Source organism: Portunus trituberculatus, chromosome 36 (assembly GCF_017591435.1).
Source record: "Portunus trituberculatus isolate SZX2019 chromosome 36, ASM1759143v1, whole genome shotgun sequence".
Lineage (NCBI taxonomy): Eukaryota > Metazoa > Arthropoda > Malacostraca > Decapoda > Portunidae > Portunus > Portunus trituberculatus.
Genome location: NC_059290.1, coordinates 11170946 through 11193445, shown reverse-complemented (window position 1 = coordinate 11193445; position 22500 = coordinate 11170946). Strand labels below are relative to the sequence as shown.

At 41.3% G+C, this 22500-nt stretch overlaps 1 protein-coding gene across 4 annotated transcripts in view; it reads left to right on the top strand.

The window, feature by feature from the left end:
• LOC123513643 (rho GTPase-activating protein 1-like) overlaps window positions 1–21540 on the top strand; it is a 46726-nt gene extending 25186 nt beyond the window's left edge. For all 4 annotated transcript variants that reach the window (XM_045270921.1, XM_045270919.1, XM_045270922.1 and 1 more), the window contains 8 exons: window positions 2638–2917; window positions 3641–3859; window positions 6075–6173; window positions 6936–7117; window positions 9578–9784; window positions 11762–11868; window positions 12975–13899; window positions 19266–21540. In XM_045270921.1, coding sequence (XP_045126856.1) covers window positions 2638–2917; window positions 3641–3859; window positions 6075–6173; window positions 6936–7117; window positions 9578–9784; window positions 11762–11868; window positions 12975–13145 — 1265 coding nt within the window. In that variant the 3' untranslated portion in view covers window positions 13146–13899; window positions 19266–21540. The remainder of the gene's footprint in view (window positions 1–2637; window positions 2918–3640; window positions 3860–6074; window positions 6174–6935; window positions 7118–9577; window positions 9785–11761; window positions 11869–12974; window positions 13900–19265) is intronic.
• The last annotated feature ends 960 nt before the right edge of the window (window positions 21541–22500 follow it).

Below are 22500 nucleotides of genomic sequence, written 5' to 3'. Positions count from 1 at the left end.
TCTTGTTCTTCTTCTTCTTCTTCTTCTTCTTCTTCTTCTTCTTCTTCTTCTTCTTCTTCTTCTTCTTCTTCTTCTTCTTCTTCTTCTTCTTCTTCTTCTTCTTCTTCTTCTTCTTCTTCTTCTTCTTCTTCTTCTTCTTCTTCTTCTTCTTCTTCTTCTTCTTCTTCTTCTTCTTCTTCTTCTTCTTCTTCTTCTTCTTCTTCTTCTTCTTCTTCTTCTTCTTCTTCTTCTTCTTCTTCTTCTTCTCCTCCTCCTCCTCCTCCTCCTGCTACTACTACTACTACTACTACTACTACTACTACTACTACTACTACTGCTACTACTACTCTTGTCTATCTGTCTTATCTCCGTTCTCTCTCTCTCTCTCTCTCTCTCTCTCTCTCTCTCTCTCTCTCTCTCTCTCTCTCTCTCTCTCTCTCTCTCTCTCTCTCTCAGGTAAGGAGGGGTAATTTAAAAGATTCTAAGCACACCTGTATTACCTCTGATAGCTTGTTAAGTACTCCAATTAGAGGAGGAGGAGGAGGAGGAGGAGGAGGAGGTTTTTACAGTACCTTTTTCTCTTTGTTTCCTTTTTTTTTTTTTCTTTTTTTAGTTAACCTCCATTTCCTTTATTTTTTCCCTCCTGTAATTTGTGTGTACTTTCCTCCCTCCCTCCTTCCTCCTTCCCTCCTTCCCTCCCTCCCTCCCTCCCTCTTTTCCTTCTCGTTATTACCTTCCTCTTCCTCTCCTCTCTCCTCTCCTCTCATCTCCTTGTCTTCCTCTTCTCTCATCTTATCTCCTCCTCCTCCTCCTCCTCCTCCTCCTCCTCCTCCTCCTCCTCCTCCTCCACAATACAGTAAGATTATTATTATTATTATTATTATTATTATTATTATTATTATTATTACTATTATGTTTTTGTAAGTCAATTGGTGATTCTCTCTCTCTCTCTCTCTCTCTCTCTCTCTCTCTCTCTCTCTCTCTCTCTCTCTGTGTGTGTGTCAACGACATCTTGTGGTTTAGTTTGTGGCTAACCATGCTTCAGGACACACACACACACACACACACACACACACACACACACACACACACACACACACACACACACACACACACACACACACACACACTTTCGTCACCATTATTTCTGTATTGCGATGACGTGTGTGTGTGTGTGTGTGTGTGTGTGCGCTTCACTGGGTACCTTGATGCCTTGTCATTGCACGTTTGTATTGCATCATGTGTGTGTGTGTGTGTGTGTGTGTGTGTGTGTGTGTGTGTGTGTGTTGTTGAGTGTTGTTGAGTGTTGCATCCTGTCTTGCTTGTGTCACCTTCAGTGTTGCTTTGTGTTGCCACCGAGCCTTGTTTTCCTCACTTATGTCTTTTGTCTTCCTTTCTTTGTGTTGCGTGTTGTTCCTTGTGTTGTGTTGTGTGTAGCTCCGTGTTGCCCCAGTTCTTGTTTTCCTCACTTTTGTCTCCTTTTCCTTGTGTTGCGTGTTGTGTTGGTGTGTGTGATCTGTGTTGCCATAAAGTTTTCCTCACTCCAGCTTGTTTTTCCTTGTGTTGCGTGTGTTGTGTTGGTGTGTGTTGCTCTGTGTTGCCTCAAAGTTTTCTCACTCCAGCTGGTTTTTCCTTGTGTTGCGTGTGTTTTGTGTTGTGTTGGTGTGTGTTGCTCTGTGTTGCCTCAAGTTTTTCTCACTAGTCTCTTTTTGCTTGTGTTGTGTGTGTTGTGTTGTGTTGTGTTGGTGTGTGGAAGGTCTTATTGTTGTGTTGCTTACAAATTATTATTGCTTCATTATCTCTCTCTCTCTCTCTCTCTCTCTCTCTCTCTCTCTCTCTCTCTCTCTCTCTCTCTCTCTCTCTCTCTCTCTCTCTCATCTTTGCCTTTCCTTCCATCTCTTTCTTCTTTCATTTTTATTTTTACTTTCTTCTTCCTTTTGTCTCTCATTCCTTCTCTCTTTTCATTTTTTTTTGTTTACCTTCTCCAAAACATTTCTTTCTATTTCGTCTTAATTTTTTTTTCCTTCCTTTTCTCTCTACCTTCACCAATCCCTCCTTCCTTCTTTCCTTCCTTCTCTCTCTCTCTTTCTCTCTCTTTTCATCCTATCCTGTCTATATTCTTTATCCTGTCTTCCATATTCTCTGTTCTTTCCAAACCTTTCTTTCTTTCTCTGTTTTTTGCTCCTTTCTTTTCTCTATCTTCTCCATTCCTCCTTTCTTCTTTCCTTCATTTTCTCTCACTTTTCATTATTTCCTGTCTACATTCTCTATTCTTTCTTCCTTTCGTCTTTTCCACATCCTCTGTTTTTACTGTACATCTTTTCTTCTTGCATTCTACCCTTTCTTCAACCTTCCCTTTCCCTACATTACCCTAAACTCCCTTAAACTCCCTTCCCTCCCTTAAAAATTCCTTAAACTCACCATAAACCTCCTTTAATACAATCCAATTCCTTAAACTTCCTTTCCTCCCTTAAAACTTTCCTTTAACTTCCCATAAACCTCCTTTAATGCAATCTAATCCCTTAAACTTCCTTCCTTCCCATAGAATTCTGTTAAACTCCCCATAAACCTTTTTAATACAATAAATTCTCTTAAACTTACTTCTATCCACTAAACTTCCCATAAACCCTCTTTAATACAATCAAACTCCCTTCTCAGACCTCCCTGAGCTGCTCCCCGCCACCCCTGACTACCTAGAGTCCCCGGTATCAGATGGGACTATCGAGGAGAACTTTGAGGCGGAGCTGGGCGGGGCGCTGGTGGAGGAGGCAGAGGCAGCACTGCACCACACCTTCACTGACGACGATGACTTCACAGACATCGCTCGGCACGGCATTGTGGACATAGTTGGGGATGATACCTACGGCCGGAAGGTGATTGTGGTGTCCGCCTGCAAGCTGCCCAGTAATAAGGTGTTCAACCATGAAAAGTTCCTCAAGTGAGTGTTTGTTTGGTGTTTATGTGTTTATGTGGGTGGGAGATCTTGTAACGTAATGTAAACCAATCATGATAGTTTCTCTAGTGAGTGGTTTGTGAGTGAGAAGTGCCATAACCTAATCAAACCTATCCTAACCTAGTCATGTTCATAGTTTTTTTTCTTGTAAGTGTTTAGTGAGTGAGAAGTGTTGTAACCTAACCTAACCTAACATGACATAACCCAAACTAACCTAACCCAACCCAACCCAACCCAACCTAATGTAACCTAACCTAACCCTAACCAAAGTTAACCCAGCTTAACCTAACATGACATAACCCAACCTAACCTAATCATGATAGTTCCTCTGGTAAGTGTTTAGTGAGGGTGAAGTGTTGTAAGCTAACCTAACCTAATATGACATAACCTGACACACACCCTAGCACACACTAACACCTTCTCACTCCCTAAAGGTACCTCACACACTCCAATCACCCTACACACACCCTAACACACACTAATACTCCTCTTCCACTCTTCCACAGGTACGTGAAGCCACTCCCACACACCCAACACACACCCTAGCACACACTAACACCTTCTCACTCCCTAAAGGTACCTCACACACTCCAATCACCCTACACACACCCTAACACACACTAATACTCCTCTTCCACTCTTCCACAGGTACGTGAAGCCACTCCCACACACCCTAGCACTGACTGACACCCTTCCACTCTTCCACAGGTACCTCATGTTCACCCTGGATCAGTATGTGGAGCAGGATTACTCCCTCGTGTACTTCCACTACGGCCTCAACAGCAAGAACAAGCCCCCCGTCTCCTGGCTGTGGTCGGCGTACAAGGCTCTGGACCGCAAGTACAAGAAGAACCTGAAGGCGCTCTACCTCGTTCACCCCACCAATTTCATCAGAGTTGTCTATAATATCTTCAAGCCAGCCATCAGGTGTGTGGTGTAAAGATGGTGTGTGTGTTTTATTATTTATTTACTTTATTTTATTATATATATTTTTTAGCCCCTTTCAGTGTTATGACATGTTTTCATATTCATTCTGCTTACTATTTGGTGGTTTTATACAGCTTCAGAAATTTATGTGGGGGATTAAAGTAGTGAAGGCTGTGGCCATTCATCTTCTGACCGCCATAGATCCTTGCTAATGTCAATAAAATGGTCTAATTATACACAAAACTCAAAGTAAAAATGTGCCGTAGTATTGAAGAAATTAAAATAGTGAAGATTGTGGCCTTACATCTTCTGACCTCCATAGATCCTTCGTAATGTCAAAAATGGTCTAATCGTACACAAAACTTCAAGTAAAAATGTGTCCTAGTATTGAAGATATTAAAATAGTAAAGACTTTGGCTATTAATCTTCTGACCTCCATAGACCCTTCCAAATGTCAATAAAATGGTCTAATCACACAAAACTCAAAGTAAAAATATGCCCCAGTACTGAAGGGGTTAACTTGATTTTATCCTTACAGTGCAGAATTTGAGACTACGTACTGTATTTCTGTCATTCATATTTTGTTTGTCTTAATCTGATCTGTATTTATTTTGTTTTTGTATGTATTTTAATATTTTTGTTGTTTTATTGTTTCTATTATTCTTATTTGTTTGTGTATTCATTTTATTTCATTGATGCTTTTCTATTCAGCTGAGATGGAAGGAGAACTGTATTGCTGATCTGTTTATTTATTTTGTTTTTTTATTCATACATTTTTTTACGTTTAACATTTCAAGACATTTGTTCGTCTTTTGGCTAATTCTTTACTAATCTTTTAGGGAATTTGCATTTCAAGTGGGTTTTTTTTTTTTTTGTATTCTTTTGTTGCTCTTGACTTGTTTCCCTCTTGCATAGAAAGAAAAAAATATCTTTGTTCATCTTCCTTATAGATTTGAATTATTGCAATCTGGGTGTGACATTTATTCATTGATTTGCTCTTTTTTTTTTCAATGTCCATAATATTTATCTTTACTGACTTGAATTATTAACACCTTCATTACTGGGACACATTTTTACCTTGAGATTTGTGTACGATTAGACTATTTTATTGACATTAGGAAGAGTCTATGGTGGTCAGAAGGTTAATGGCCACAGTCTTCACTATTCTAATCCCCAACATAAGTTTCTGAAGCTGTATAGAATCACCAAATAGTCACCAGAATGAATATGAAAATGTGAGATTTGTGTACGATTAGACCATTTTATTGACATTAGGAAGGGTCCATGGAGGTCAGAAGAATAATGGCCGCAGTCTTCACTATTCTGATCCCCCACATAAGTTTCTGAAGTTGTATAAAATCACCAAATAGTCACCAGAATGAATATGGAAACATGTCATGGTGCTGAAGGGGTTAATATCTTGGTGTAGCTGGATTCACCATCACTTTTCCTTCTCTACAAACCAGCCGAGTGTTATTCTTCTTATTTATCTATTTATTCATTCGTTTATTTCATTCACTTGTGTTTTTTGTCAGTTTCCATTGTCTTCTTGATGGGTGTGAGTGAATGCATCATTATCATTCCTCATCCATCATTATTTATCTATTTTATTCATTTATGCTTTTTTTTATGAGTTTCCATCATTATTTATTTATTTTATTTGTACATACTAATTTGTGAGTTTCCACCATCGTTATCTTCATGGGTGTGAGTGAAAGTAGAGTTGTTTTTCTCGTCCATCATTATTTAACTATCTTATTCATTTATTTATAGTTTCCATCGTTATTTCCTTCATGGGTGTGAGTGAACGCGGCATCACTTCTCCTCACCCATCATTATTTTATCTATTTCACTCGTTTATCTATGCTTCTTTATCAGTTTCCCTTCATCCATCATTATTCATCTATTTTATTCATTTATATATGCCTTTTTGTCAGTTTCCATTGTCATTTCTTTCATAGGTGTTAATGAGTGCAGTGTCAGCTTTCCTCATCCATACACCAGCTTATTTATCTATTTTTATTCATTTATTTAAGCTTTGTCTCATAGTGAATGGGAGAGCTAGAGAGGAATGCAGGGGGGGGAGATGGGATGGGGGTAGAAAGTATGGGAGTGATGGAGGGGAGATGGGGAGGGTGATGAATGAATTTGAGGGCTAAGGAGTGATGGGGAGAGCTGGGTGTGAGTGAAGGCATTATTTTTTGCTCATCCACAGTGCAAAGTTTGGGAAGAAAGTGATGTACGTCGACTACCTCACCGACCTCCAGCAGCACCTCCAACTCAGCCAGCTGCCCATACCCCCTTGTGTACAGCAGTAAGTCTCTCTCTCTCTCTCTCTCTCTCTCTCTCTCTCTCTCTCTCTCTCTCTCTCTCTCTCTCTCTCTCTCTCTCTCTCTCTCTCTCTCTCTCTCTCTCTCTCTCTCTCTCTCTCTCTCTCTCTCTCTCTCTCTCTCTCTCTCTCTCTCTCTCTCTCTCTTTGTCTTCCTATGTCTGTGTCTCTATATCTCTTCCTCTCTCTGTCTCTCTCTCTCTCTTCTCTCTCTCTCTCTCTCTCTCTCTCTCTCTCTCTCTCTCTCTCTCTCTCTCTCTCTCTCTCTCTCTCTCTCTCTCTCTCTCTCTCTCTCTCTCTCTCTCTCTCTCTCTCTCTCTCTCTCTCTCTCTCTCTCTCTCTCTCTCTCTCTCTCTCTCTCTCTCTGAATCTCTCTCTCTCTCTCTCTCTCTCTCTCTCTGACTCTCTCTCTCTCTCTCTCTCTCTCTCTCTCTCTCTCTCTCTCTCTCTCTCTCTCTCTCTCTCTCATCTCCTCACCATACCACCTCTCTCTGGCTTACCACATCTTATCCCACCACACCACTTCACACCCTATGACTCACCACACCTTACTTCACCACATCATTTCCCTCCTTACCTCACCACACCACACCACTCCTTACCTGTACCTCTTCTGACTCACCACACTTTATCTCACCACACCACACCACTTCCCTTCTTCTGACTCACCACACACTGCCTTACCACACTTCTTCCCTCTACCTCACCACACACCACAGCACACCTCACCACCTCATCTCTCCACAGACATGACCAGCAGCTCCTCGCCAAATTGAAGAGCGTTCCGAAGGCCCCAGGAGGAAGCGCCCACAAGCCCCTGCCAACCCAGCAGTTTGGCGTGTCCCTTCAGTACATCAAGGAGGCCAATCGACAGGACCCCATTCCACCCGTGCTCAAAACCTGCATCACCTTTCTCGACCACCCTGACGGTATTTTATTTTATTTTTTATTTTTTTATCTATTTATTTTTCTAGGAGAGAAGCCAGCCAAGAGTAACACAATATTAAAAAAAAAAAGACCCACTTGAGTGCTGGAATGGGGCGAGATGGGAGGGTGATACTGAATGGGAGGGGTGAAGAGAGATGGGGAAAAGTGGTAGATATGGAGTGATTGTGGCAGATGGAAGGATGGTAATGAATGGGAGGGGATAAGGAGAGATGGGAAAAAATTGAGTAGAAGATATGGGAGTGATTGGGCAGGAGATGGGAGGGTGATAATAAATGGGAGGGGTGAAGAGAGATGGTGGTAGAACATATGGGAGTGATAGAAGGGAGATGGGAGGGTTATGAATAAATTTGAGTGGTAAGGAGGAATGGGGAGTGATGGTGGAAGATATGGGAAGGATTAGGGAGTGATGGGAAGGCGATGAGTGAATGTGAGTGCCAAGGAGAGATGGGTTAGAAGGGGATTGTGGGAGATGGGAGACATAAGGAGGGATGGAGAGAGGTGGTGGTAGAAAGTATGGAAGAGATAGAGGGAGATAAGAGGGTGATGAAGGAATTTGAGAGCTAAAGAGAGAGATGGAAATGTGGATGGAGATACGAGAATGGTTGGAGGGGAGATGGGAGAGCAGTGAATGAGTGAGGGATGGGAAGAAATGGTGGTTAGAAAGTATCAGTTCACAGGAGAGAGAGAGAGAGAGAGAGAGAGAGAGAGAGAGAGAGAGAGAGAGAGAGAGAGAGAGACCAAATGAAATGAGGTGAATAGTAACAAGCTTAATAATAACTATGTATGGTATTGTATGAGGTATTGAGAAGCTGTTATTGGCAAAACTTATTTAAATCTTAACCATTTCCCAGCTGTTTGGTACATCTTTTCTTAACCCTTTAATTACTACAGGGTACACCTCTCCTTAACCCCTTCAGGACTGGGATGTATTTTTATCATGAATTTTTGGTGTGATTAGATGATCTTATTGACATTAGGAAGGATCTATGGAGGTCAGAAGATTAATGGCCTGAGTCTTCACTATTCTAATCCCCCACATAAGTTTCTGAAGCTGTAAAAATCACCAAATAGTAAGCTGAATGAATATAAAAATGTGGATCAGACCTTTTTTTTATTAACATTAGGAAGGGTCTATGGAGATCAGAAGGTTAATGGCCACAGTCTTCACTATTTTAATCCCTTGCATAAGTTTCTGAAGCTGTATAAAATCACCAAATAGTCACCAGAATGAATATGAAAATGCATCCTGCTACTGAAGGGATTAAACACCAAACACTGTGAGACACCTAATTTTTTTCTACACCAACACCTAATCTTGAAACAGGGAAAGGTTGTAAGCTTTATTCCTTTTTCAGGCAAACTTTCTTTATAGATGCCTATAAAGACTTCACACTTTGCTTCTGCTGCTGCAATAGTCTGCCTGCTCTAAAATGGCTCCTGGACTTGAACATATTGTAGCTTATTGATAACGTCATTAATTTGATGTGAATAATACTTGTTTTCTGTTGACCAACGCACTTATTACAAGGACAGCTCATGATTTTTCTCAAGATCTGACAACCACACATTCCTTGGGACACCATTGAAACAGACCCAGGAGCCACTTTGGAGTACACAGACTATAACTGGTTCATGTCGCTGTGAAAGGATTAATTACTTCCACTGAGATAACATTCCTCATTCTGCCACCACCACCAAACATTGCCCTGGTTAGAAATTGCTAAATCTATCATACTTTATGCCCTCTTTTTATATAAGAAGGGAAAACTGGCCAAGAGCAACAAAAGAATTAAAGAAAAGGCCCACTTTGTTGCCAGTTCCCATGTAGGTCCGAAAGAGTTAGCTGAAATGAAGGGATGAATGTCATGAAACCTCCCTGATAATGCTTGTCAAGACACCCATACATTGCTTCTAAGGGTGGGTGTTGTCACATGTACAGGTGAAAAGATAAACTATTGATGTGATGTAACAGCCAAACTAGTGATGTTACATTATCACCAGTTATCACAAAGGGACTTAGATATACAGTACTGTGGTCTTACCTTTCTACTTATCCCTGTGTGTTTAATCCTTTTCAGTACTGGGATGCAGTTTTACCTTGAGTTTTGTGTATGATTAGATGATTTTGTTTACATTAGGAAGGGTCTATGGAAGCCAGAAGATTAATGGCTAGAGTTTTCACTATTTTAATTCCCACATAAGTTTCTGAAGCTGTATAAAATCATCATCATAGATTCCAAACAGAACTGTTTAGAATCTACAATGACCTCCCTTTAATTTTCTGCTTGCTGTTTAAAATCTTCTATTGCTGTTTGGGATCTTTTATTCTTGTTTGAAGTCTCTTATTGCTGTTTGGAACCTTTTATTGCTGTTTAGAATTTTTTGGTGCTGTTTGGAGCCTCTGACAACCTGCTACAATTCAGTGCTCCTTCCCCTCACAGCCCTGGAGACAGAGGGACTGTTCCGACGGTCGGGCGCAGCGGTGGTGGTGAAGAGTGTGCAGGAACGCTTCAACCAGGGCGAAGAGGTGACCTTTGACCTCAGCACCGATGTACACACTGCCGCCGTCATCATCAAGACATTCCTCAGGGAGCTGGAGGAGCCTCTCATGACCTTTGACCTGTACGATGAGGTCATACAGTTCCAGGGTGTGTACTTGTGTATATCATTTTGTCTGTGTGTGTGTGTGTGTGTGTGTGTGTGTGTGTGTGTTTATTTACTTAGTTGTATATTACAGGGTTCAAGTAGAGCTCATAGTGACCTGACTCCATACCTACTTTTATCCAGCTTTTCCTTAAATTTATGCACACTTTCTGCTGCAACAATCTCTTACTCAAGTTGTTCCAGCTGTCCACTGTACTATGTGAAAATTAAACTCCAGCTGCCCAGTGTGTTATGTGAAAATTAAACTTTTTAATGTCCCTCAAACACTGACTTTTCATGATCTTGGAGTGTGCTCTTGTTCATCTATCTCCATTCTCCATCAGTGGTACCACAGGCCTTGTCTGTCTATCTTTTCCATACAGTTTACTATCGTGTACATCGTTATTAGATCTCCTCTCTCCCATCTGTCCTTCAAAGTTGGTAGTTCCATTTCCTTCAGTCTTTCTTCATAAGGAAGGTCCTTTTATTTCTGGCACCATCTTTGTAGCAGTCCTTTGGATTCTTACTAGTTTCCTGATGTCCTGCATATGCAGTGACCACACCTCTGCTGCATATTCTAGTCTACATCTTTTCATAGTGGTTAGTGTGTGTGTGTGTGTGTGTGTGTATTTACCTAGTTGTAGTTTTACAGGGCCTGGGCTTTATGCTTGTGTGGCCCCGTCTCCATATCTACACTTATCCAATCTTACTTTAAAAGTGTGCACACTCGTTGCAGACACTACTTCTTCATCTAAACTGTTCCACGTCTCAATACATCTCTGCGGGAAACTATATTTTTTAATATCTCTCAGACATCTTCCTTTTCTCAGCTTTTTACTATGCGATCTTGTGCTTAGGATGTCATATTCTTCTCTCAGGATCAGTTTCTCATTATCCACTTGGTCCATTCCATTGATCAATTTATAAACTTGTATCAGGTCTCCTCTCTCCCTTCTTTGTTCCAGGGTTGGTAGATCCATAGCCTTTAGTCTCTCCTCATATGTCATCCCTTCAAATTCTGGAACCATTCTTGTAGCTATTTTTTGTAGCCTCTCCAATTTCCTTATGTGTTTCTTTTTATGAGGGGTCCACACTACTCCTGCATATTCCAATCTGGGTCTTATTACAGTACTTATCAATTTCTTCATCATTTCTTTGTCCATGTAGTGAAATGCTACTCCAATATTCCTTAGCAAATTATATGTTTCTCTAAAAATTCTATCAATATGTGTGTGTGTGTGTGTGTGTGTGTGTGTGTGTGTGTGTGTGTGTGTGTGTCATTTCTCAGCTATTCCTCTAAAATGCTCTGTTATTCTGGTTTATAGAAAGATGAATCCTGTTTTGGAAATTTACTTAAACCCAAATTCTGATCTTTTTTATCTTGCTTTTGTGCTTCTGAGATTAGTGAAGTGTAGATCAATCTTGTTCATTTGTAGCAGCAGCAATAGTAGAAGTAGTAATAGTAGTAGTAGTTGTAGTAGTAGTAGTAGTAGTAGTAGTAGTAGTAGTAGTAGTAGTAGTAGTAGTAGTAGAAGTAGTAGTAGTGGTAGCAGTTTCCCCTAACTCTCAACTCAGGCCAATCCACCAAAATGTATCCCTTCATATGCATCTGTCATTAGTTTTTAGTATTTTCTTTAGTTATATCAAGAAACTAGTAACACTCTCTCTCTCTCTCTCTCTCTCTCTCTCTCTCTCTCTCTCTCTCTCTCTCTCTCTCTCTCTCTCTCTCTCTCTCTCTCTCTCTCTCTCTCTCTCTCTCTCTCTCTCTCTCTCTCTCTCTCTCTCTCTCTCTCTCTCTCTCTCTCTCTCTCTCTCTCTCTCTCTCTCTCTCTCTCTCTCAGTGGGTGTTCTAGGCCAGCTCAACAACAACATATCCCTTTTTATCAAATTGTTACTCTGTTAAAGGTGTTCACTGTTCTCTGTACTTCATTCCGTTGTGCCAGCAGACCCTATAGTAACTGTAGGTGTCTTTTCCCCACCAGGGCTGAGTCGCAGTGACCGCCTCACCTCCCTCAAACAGATGGTGCTCGAGAAACTACCTGAGGACAACTACCTGGTTCTCAAGTTCCTCGTTAATTTCCTCTCCAAGGTGAGGTGTCCAGTTAAAGTGTGTGTGTGTGTGTGTGTGTGTGTGTGTGTGTGTGTGTGTGTGTGTGTGTGTGTGTGTGTGTGTGTGTGTGTGTGCTCTGACCTGTGAAGCAAGTTTTTATCAGGTGGAACATTTTTAGATCTATTTCATTTTTCTTGTGTTTGTTTTTGTACCAGTAGGTGACATGCAGCTAAATAAAAGTAGTACCTGTGTAATGAGAGACTCCATTTTTATTTGTTTTTTATTTATCTATTTTTATTTATTTACTTATCTTTTATTTATTTATCTATTTATCTATTTTTATTCATTTATCTATTTATTTAATTTTTTATAGCCTATAGTGCCTGTAGGTTTACTTGAAGAGTATGGGAAGTGCTGTCCAGCTTCCACCCATTAGCACTGCAGACAATTTTATTTATAGTTGTCCCCATATTAGGGCCCATATCACCACCTAAAGGCATCTTTGGTGTAAGGCAATAATATCTCCACCTGTAACTTGGGTATCATGGTGACATGTAGGTAACTATGAGCCACTCGACAAATGGCACTGTTTCAATGACGTGGTTTTCAAGGCATATGGTGGGATTCAAACCTACACATGGATGTCTGCCCAACCCCACGCTCACCACCTTATCCACTACGCCTCCGCCTCCCTAACCTACCTGTTAGCAGAAGTGAAAAGAGATTTTGATTGGAAGTGTACTGGTGTTACTTCAATCTTAGTAGGTGAGGAGGGCAAGAATGATGCGTTACCTCTGTGGCAATGAGTGTTTATGTTTCATTACCTTTCCAGTGGTGAGTCTTGCACTGAACAGATAGTCATGTATAGTGACCTGTGTTGGTGTTTGGGAATTAACTCTTTCAGTACTGGGATGCATGTTTTACCACAAGTTTTAGTTTGATTAGACAACTTTATTTCCATAAGAAAGGGTCTGAGGTTCAAAAGATCAATGGCCACAGTCTTCACCATTTTAATCCCCACATAACTTTCTGAAGCTATATAAAATCACCAAATAGTAAGCAGAATGATTATGAAAACTCGTCATTGCACTGAAGGGATTAAGACGCATGTTGTGGCTAACCAAACACTCCCTGCTGCCCTGCAGGTGATGGACCGCAGCGACCTCAACAAGATGACCGCCAGCAATCTCGCCGTGGTGTTTGGGCCCAACCTGGTGAGGCCAAGGGGTGGCCAGATGTCCCTGAATGCCATCGCCCCAATCAACCTGTTTGTGGAGGTGATGCTGTCCCACCACCTCCAGGTCTTTGTGCTCTGAGGGGCGGCTCACCAGAGCCAGGCAGTGCTGTAGGCTGACCTGCTCCCAGCGCCACCACCTGATGAGAGCTGTGAGTATCATGCAGCAGGGTGATGTGTGTTGCTCCAGCACCACCACCACCACCACCACCACTGCAGAGAAGCTACAAAACTACTATTTTAACAATGAAGCAAGTGAGGTAGGATAGTCACGTTTGGAGGGAAGTGGAGGAAAAATGGAGAAAAGTCTATGAGGAAGGAGAAAACTGGAGATTACTTGTGGAGGGAGATGTGGAGGAAAGAATAGATGAAAATGGAAGGAGAAATGAAGAAAAAAATATCAGCTCCCCCTGTGAAGCCCAGTGAGGGTGTACGAGTGACCTGTTTCGTTGTGGTGCCTGCCCTGGTGGTGCGCCAGAAGCCGTGCCAGTGTGGAGGCCGTCTCCACACAAACTCCGCCCGCTGCCCTTCAGTCGGTGCATCGGCAGGTGGTCCAGGGGTGGGTGATGCCAGCTCCACCCACCACCCTCCACCCTGCCTGCTGCTTCCACTCACCCCTCCAGCCTACCCGTGTGAACAGTGGGTGGGTGGTGGGTGTGGCAAGACAGTGTGGGTGTAACAGACAGACAGACGATGAGGGAACACGTTGTGACCTTTATGAAATATAAGAACATTAGTTATGAGATGATTGAAGGGTAAGACACCTTTATCATCTACACTACATATTCAACTGTGTGTGTGTGTGTGTGTGTGTGTGTGTGTGTGTGTGTGTGTGTGTTAGCACGTGCACTTTACAACTTGGCTTTGCTTCATTACACTGCACCAGAGACATCAAGGTATTTTTGATATAAGAAAAGTGTGTGTGTGTGTGTGTGTGTGTGTGTGTGTGTGTGTGTGTGTGTGTGTGTGTGTGTGTGTGTGTGTGTGTGTGTGTGTGTGTGTGTGTGTGTGTGTGTGTGTGTGTGTATTTTGTCACCACAGCACCTCATTCTCTCTCTCTCTCTCTCTCTCTCTCTCTCTCTCTCTCTCTCTCTCTCTCTCTCTCTCTCTCTCTCTCTCTCTCTCTCTCTCTCTCTCTCTCTCTCTCTCTCTCTCTCTCTCTCTCTCTCTCTCTCTCTCTCTCTCTCTCTCTCTCTCTCTCTGTACACACACACACTTTCCTTCCCTCCTTTGTGCTTGCTCCAAGGGAAGACAAACAGACCACAATGAGGCAATGAGACTTGCCCAATGACATCATGACCTTGTAAACCAGGGGTGGGCAGACTTTTCAGTGCTAGGGCCACATTAAAAAAAATCACTATCATATAGGGCTGCATACAATATTAACCCAAGATGATTAATACTTAAAATACAAACAAAAAAGGCTTAAAGAGAAAAAAAAAAACACTGACGCATATCCACACCTGCAGCAAGAAAATAACATGCCCATAGTATTATTTGTTGCTGTTGAAGTTTCTCTATTGAATTTTACTGTTATTTCTTGGGCCACATGAATCCCTTTGGCAGCCAGATCTCATGTAAACAAACCATATCAAACAACAACAATAACAATGACAGTGATAGTGATAGTGAACAAGAAAAAGAAAAGACAAAGGATTTTATTGACAATGAAGGGTCATGAACTTTGATTATGAGTCATCACAGTTTATTAATTATGTACTTGCGAGGTTTGAAGTTTGAAGAATGACATTATTATTATTATTATTATACTGATGAGTAAATGTGTGTGTGTTTGTGTGTTTGTTGTGTTTTCCATTTTTAGTCATTCAAACAACACTGAGGAAATGCTTAAGAAGAGAGAGAGAGAGAGCATTCAAAGTATATCTACCCACACAATCTTACCTCATTTCTCTCTCTCTCTCTCTCTCTCTCTCTCTCTCTCTCTCTCTCTCTCTCTCTCTCTCTCTCTCTCTCTCTCTCTCTCTCTCTCTCTCTGTAGAAGGTATCTTACATATTCATTTCATTCTGTATTTCCATATTTAGAGCCTCTGCCATTCCCTTGTTGACTCTACCAATGAGTAGAAGCAAAATGTTCACCCCCACTCCCTTCACGTGTGTGTGTGTGTGTGTGTGTGTGTGTGTGTGTGTGTGTGTGTGTGTGGGTGAGTCACCAAACACTTGCTTTCCTATCACCAAACATAGCCATAAGATGAGGGGATTCTAACTGACGTACATTCCTACCTCTCATCATTCTCTCTCTCTCTCTCTCTCTCTCTCTCTCTCTCTCTCTCTCTCTCTCTCTCTCTCTCTCTCTCTCTCTCTCTCTCTCTCTCTCTCTCTCTCTCTCTCTCTCTCCATTCCTTTTGATTTAATGTAATTTTATGTTCTTAATATTTTTTTGTTCCTCCACTGCACAAAATTCCTCTCTCACAACCCACTGCTCTGGTCCACATTTCACTCTCATTCTACACAGTATAGGACACCAATCACACAGTCAAAAGTGCTCCCTGACACCTGACACCTGACTCACAAACCTGTCGCCTAGTCCCACCGGCCGTACAGGTAAAGTACCGTCACAGGTGCTCCAGGTATCAGTGTCACGGTTTAGGAGGTTGAAACTTACTTGTTGCATTGCCAAGGGAAGGTTTTTTGACATACGAGTGTGGTTTTAGTTGGGGCGTTAGAGTCTAATAGATCTTTCTGGGTATTTGTCATGTGTCAGCACCTTAGCCAGACTATTTAAAGGACATTGTATCACTTCACTTTTTTTCTTTTTTATATATAGTCTATATATATTATAAATACATATACTATTTTTGTATCACATGCACACTGACTACAAAACCTGTGAATGTACATCTGTGAGGGGCTCCCGTTACATTTGTAGTGCTCGGCGTAGTTTGCATCTCTGTGTATGTACAAAACTATGGTGACAGTTGTAGGGTGGTTTTGAGTTGTGGAGGTGGTGGGAGTGGGTCACACTGATGTTCTTGCTTATTGGAAAGGACGTGAGGTGGCGCTGGAGAGTAGTTGTGGTGAATGTTGTGGCTGTGTTCTTTGTAGCAGGCAGCAAGCAGTCCTTTCTGTTACACACACACACACACACACACACACACACACACACACACACACACACACACACACACACACACACACACACACACACACACACACACACACTCTCTCTCTCTCTCTCATTGCTTGATATTCTGTCTTCTCTGAAAGTAACAGGTCTTGCAGAATTCTAATGTTTTCAAATTCTAATTTTCTGGTATGTTCTTACAAGACACACCCTTCCCAAGCCAACCTTCTTCATGTGCTGTGCCAGACCTTAGTGGAATGGTATTTTGGTACATGTGTAATAATGTACCTTGAACTGCTTCACACACACACACACACACACACACACACACACACACACACACACACACACACACACACACACACACACACACACACACACACACAAATGTAAGAGCACATTCCAAGAAGATCATAAAAAGTCAGTGTCTGAGAAACATTAAGAAGTTCAGTTTTTAATATAGGATGGTAGACATTTGGAATGGATTGAGTGAAGAGATTGTAGCAGCAAAAAGTGTGCACAAATTTAAGGAAAAGTTGGTTAAATGTAGATATTGAGACAGGCCACTATGAACCATGCTCGAACCCTGTAATATACAATTAGGTAAACACACACACACGCCTGGTAGCTCAGTGGCTTCACAAGCCAGAGGACCGGGGTTCGATTCCCCGGCTGGGTGGAGATATTTGGGTGTGTCTCCTTTCACGTGTAGCCCCTGTTCACCTAGCAGTGAATAGGTACGGGATGTAAATCGAGGAGTTGTGACCTTGTTGTCCCGGTGTGTGGTGTGTGCCTGGTCTCAGGCCTATCCGGAGATCGGAAATAATGAGCTCTGAGCTCGTTTCGTACGGTAACGTCTGGCTGTCTCATCATAGACTGCAGCAGATCAAACAGTGAAACACACACACACACACACAGATCAGCATATTTCACACATCAATCAATACGGTTCTGGTTTCAAGACGTGGGATGATCATTGGTCTTCATGCACAAGTTACAACCTTATATTACTAAATGTCTGATAATCCTCTTAGAAAGTCAGCCAGATTGTAGGAGATGAGTGTGACAGTAATGTGTGATGCTGCAAACAATGATGATGCAACTCCGCATGGTGCAACATCCACTTTGTGTTACTCTGGTATTTCCAAGGTGTGACAAATATGTACTTGAAAGTTTTCTGGAATTTCAAAGTTTTTTCATAAGTGATCAATTAGTATATTTCTGTGTAGCAGTAACTCTTCTTTCTACTACTACTACCAGTATTATTACTACTACTACTAGTATTACTACTACTACTACTACTACTACTACTACTACTACTACTACTACTACTACTACTACTACTACTACTACTACTACTACTACTACTTTTATTATTTCTTTTACTACTACTTTTACTACTGCTGCTGCTGCTGCTGCTCTATACATACTTCATTTCTCAGATCAGTTTGCCATTGCTTCTAAACAAATGCTCATTACAGTATAGTGATGGTGAAAGTGAAGATTCTCAGTATGATTGGCTGTCTCATTGCAATGAAATGCACTGATATGAATTGATCATACATTTTGAAGCACTCGGAAATTAATATGATACATGTGTGTGTGGGGAGGAAAGGCCAGGCTTTGAAGATGTGACAGAGAAATTAAAGCATAGGAATGCCAAGAGTTCCTGTGATCTGTGTCATTTAGTTAGCCTTCAGTGGTCAGTCATCCTACAGTCATAGGAGTGTAAGGCAAAGGTCACTCCTCTTGTGGGTGTTTCAGGAAACCACAAAACCACGGACATTCCCCCCTCTTCATTATATGAAAACAAATCATATAATGTGTGGATATTAGTTACTATTCATTCCCACCCACGGAACACATTGTACCTTTGATTCATATTCATGCCGGTTAGTGTAGTCTTTATTTGCTTCTCCGTGACATGTGTGTGACTTGGTAAGGTGTGTGGGTAGTGCTTCTTGATGTGATGTGTTGTGACCCACTGTGAAGGCTGTTGTGGCACACTGGTGCTCATAAACCACCATGGCAGGTTTTGTCCACACCCACCTTAGCTCAGGGGGCTTCGAGGCTTCCAGAACTCTGCCAATCATTAAAAGGAAGAGAGCAGTTCAATGATTTGTTGTGGATTTTCTCAATTATGTGAGGGATTGCTTCCTTTAGTTATTATTATTATTATTATTATTATTATTATTATTATTATTATTATTGTTACATATTATTTGTGATTGTGTGTGTGTGTTTGAGTGAAGAAAAGATAAGATATGTAAGTCAGTCCTTTTGCCTGTCTGTGGTGAGTGACATTGTTTCCCAACTTGTCATTATTTCATGGTATCTGTGTCTACATTCCTTTATTGTACAAGCACATTCCATTCAGTGTTTGTAGGGTGAGTGGTGTAGTGTGGCTGTGCAGTGAGGGAGTGAGGGAGGGGCAGACAGTTACTCCTGCTACTTGTGATCAGCTGCACACACCAAAGCTGGAAAGATACCAGAAATGAGTGTGAAAATGGTGCTTCTTTTAACAAACAGCTGATATACTTGTGCTCACAAATTAAGAAAAGTTGTAAAAGGTCACCAATTAGTAACCAGGATAAATATGGAAACAAGTCATGGTACTGAAGGGGTTAAACACAGCAGGAGGAATTGTGAAATGTTGCTTTACTTTTGATAGTGATTCTAGCTACACCCTTCACACACCTTATCAGCAAATGTAACGAGGGATGAGGTTGCTCTGTTGCCTGTTGTGAGCTGTTTGATAGAATGGGCAGGAAATAATTGTGACGTACTGGAGTGTCACTTGAGAGAGGCTATGTGAAATTGAAAGGCCCAGTAACATGGCACTTTCTTCTCTAGTGTGTGTTGTGTCTCAGTGTGAAGATCACCTGGGAAATGATTGAATGACTGAAGGAAGACATTAAACAGTGGAGAGGAGTGTGTATTGTTGTTTGCTGCTGAATGTGATGATTGTTTAGAAATGTTGAATTGAGAGCTGGTTCATAACTCGTGTCACTAACAGTTAAGTTAATGATTAGCAGAACTTGCCATACACCAGTAGAGGGTGATGTATGGAGACACCTCCCCATAACACACCTGGCTTGGAGGTGACGACAACTCTGCCAGGTGTGTGTGTGTGTGTGTGTGTGGTTCCTGTGAAAACTTATTCTCTTATTTTGTGTTTCTAAGTACAAATCATCTTTCTTTTTAATCTAAACATTCCTTGCCATTCCTGTGAGGTTATATGCATATCCAGTGCTGCACAAAGGAGGGTGCAAGTCATCCCTGTTGTCAGAATACGTGCTGAACAAAAAGTACACAGACACACTGATGCATCTCTTTTTTTATACCATGTTTTTATTATCCTCTTGTTCTTTATTCATTCCTTTGTGTGGTTAGGATGTATCAAATTTTCTGTATTAGGTCAATGTCATTGTCACTTTGAACAGAACAGGATAATGTCTATCATTTTACAAACAACAAAGGCTTCTCCTGTCACTTTTCCTTCACAGCTGCATCTTTTTACAGTGAGGAGAAAATGGTCAAGTAATGTATTATGAGCTCACTTCCTCTCTTTGTTTATTTTACTTAGAAGGGATTTTTTTTTTTTTTTTTTTTACCAATAGTAGGGCAGCATGATGTGTTGGGTTGGCTGAGTGGTGAGGGTCGAAGTAGGGGACATTGCTGGAGGAGAATGTTTTGTGGGGTACAGTACATGATCAGTGTTTGAGAGGTGTGGGCTTCCGTTTCATACTTTTGGGAGGAGACAAAAGACAGTGTAGTTGTCAACCATTACAATATCTCATCTCAGCTACTGGAAACATGCCATCATGGAACTCTGGGTATTTTTCTAACTCCAGAATTATATATTAGCAGAGAAAAATATCCATGAAACCCAGATTTTTTTTTTTTTTTCTAAGAGGTGAAATCTTGCCAAGGGCAACAAAAAAGATCAAACAAAAAAGCCCACTGAGATGCCAGTCCCCGAGCAGGTGAGAGAGTCAGCCAAAAGAATAGGAGAAATGTCTTGACACCTCCCTCTTCCATGAATTCAGGTCATGGGGTAGATGGAAATACAGAAGCAGGCAAGGAGTTCCAGAGTATACTAGAGAAAGGGATGAATGGTTGAGAGTAAACAAGTTAACTCTTGCATTAGAGAATTATCTTGTAAGCATCCTGTAATGATTGTGTGAGTTGGAATAATTGTTAGTGATTGGAGGTTATGATAGGATTAGCTCCACCAAACTGCACTCCAACGTGATGGTGACATTGGTGACCAAGATGAAAAGTTATTATTGTTTATGATTATTTGTGAGCAAAGGCTGTGTGTGTGTGTGTGTGTGTGTGTGTTTGGTAGGCCATCTTCTCATATTATCTTTTATACTAATCTTATTCTTAATGTTGAAAATTAACAATGATATTTAGAGATGCTGTGTGTGTGTGTCAGAGAGAGAGAGAGAGAGAGAGAGATTTTAAATCTTATGTTGGCTTCTAAGTTCTCATAATAAATGGTGAATGTTGCAACTAGTTCACTAAAATCTTGGAAAATCTTTGTGAACTAGATATTTTGTTTATTATTACCGTGCGTGCTTGCTTGCGCTCACAAATAGATAAGTACACACACACACACACACACACACCTAGATAAATACACAAAGATTTTCAAAATATCTTAATAAATAAGTTACACCATTTTCCCTTTCTTAATGTGTGTGTATGTGTGTGATCATATTCTGAGAGAGAGAGAGAGAGAGAGAGAGAGAGAGAGAGAGAGAGAGAGAGATTGTTTTAGTGTACTGTAGTGTATTTATGTGATTATTGAAGTGACGAGAGAGAGAGAGAGAGTGTGCCTCATTTAGTGTACTGGAGTGGTTTGCACATCACATTGCTGTACAAGAGTGTTCTTCTTTGGCTCTGAGCATTTCACCCACCGCTAGTACAGACGCCTGCTAAACCTGTCATGTGAGGATAAGTTCAATTCAGTTGTCTATAGGTACATTTTCACATTCGTTTATGCATTTAATATTTTTTTTACTCTTATTTTGTATTGATATGAGAAATGAAAACTTACGAGAGACCATTAGTGTACTTGCGAATCGTATTGTATGACAATTATTATTGCTATTACTTTTGTCACTGAAGTAACAATGCAATGTTGCCTTGTGTTTGTTGCAATAGTCATGTTTCAATATGTTCGTTATATTAATTCATGTTCTTTTCTCTGGAACCCCTCACTGTGATGTTACGTCATTCAGATTCATAACATACATATATGTATATACTATATGCATATACATACATATAATTATATATTCAGATGTAACAACTGATGGTCTTTATATATCTGTCTAGTCTGTGTGTACATAACTCGATATTAAAGATCTTGGTGTGCCTCCAACTCTCCTTGTGTTTGCTGTGTCCACCTCAATCCTTGCGCCGCCCTAGCCACGGGCCACGGCAGCGCGGCGAAGCTTGAAGGCCCACTCCATCCCCCAATGGCGATTTTCTAACAACATCCATAGTGGCCAGGCTGTTCAGTGTTCACCGTGCCCCGCCACAGCTAAGTGTCTCTTTAGTTTGGCAACAAGGCCCCGGGGCGAGGGTCCGGGAAGCACCTCCTCACGTGCCGGACAGGAACTGGGAACACTGGACAACGTTAGATGATTACCGTCGTAATGTAGTATTCTCCGGATCATGGTGATGTCACGCTCTGAACGTGGTGCAACAGTAGGGTACATGGTGTACAGTAGGAACAGAATACACAGTGAAGATGGAGTCGGGTTCTCATTACGGTGATTCAACAGTTAAACAGTACAGACAATGCAATATCCGCAGCGTGGGAGCGAGCACACCTGAAGGGGAACACCGGGGAAGACTCGTCAGATTCTACATTATATGACTGAATAACAATCTTATAAACATTACAACACAATATGAGAAGCTATCCTTATTACTACAACAGATATACGAAGCTAATGGCGTGGAATTATGGTGCAAGTAATATATCTACGTATATACTGATTTTTCTGTCTCCACTCTTCCAGTCTTCATTTGCTCGTAGTTCCATGCGGTATGCTCCATCACCGTCTCATGTACCGCCCTCCATTCCACACACCAGCGGCGCACGCTCATCTCTGGAGCGGCACAGATGAAGCAGCATGCATTACTGGTAGGTAACTGGTGAGAATGAACTACTTGAACCTTAAGCGTTACAGAAGAGTGTACGTGCCCGGTGAAGGGTAGCTATAGTGGGTAACAGGCAAAACATGTCTTAACGTTAAGGTTTACTCAAGACCAGTCACATGTACAAAATTAGGAGAAAGGCGAGAAGTGTTCGAGTGATTTGATTTGATAAACTTAT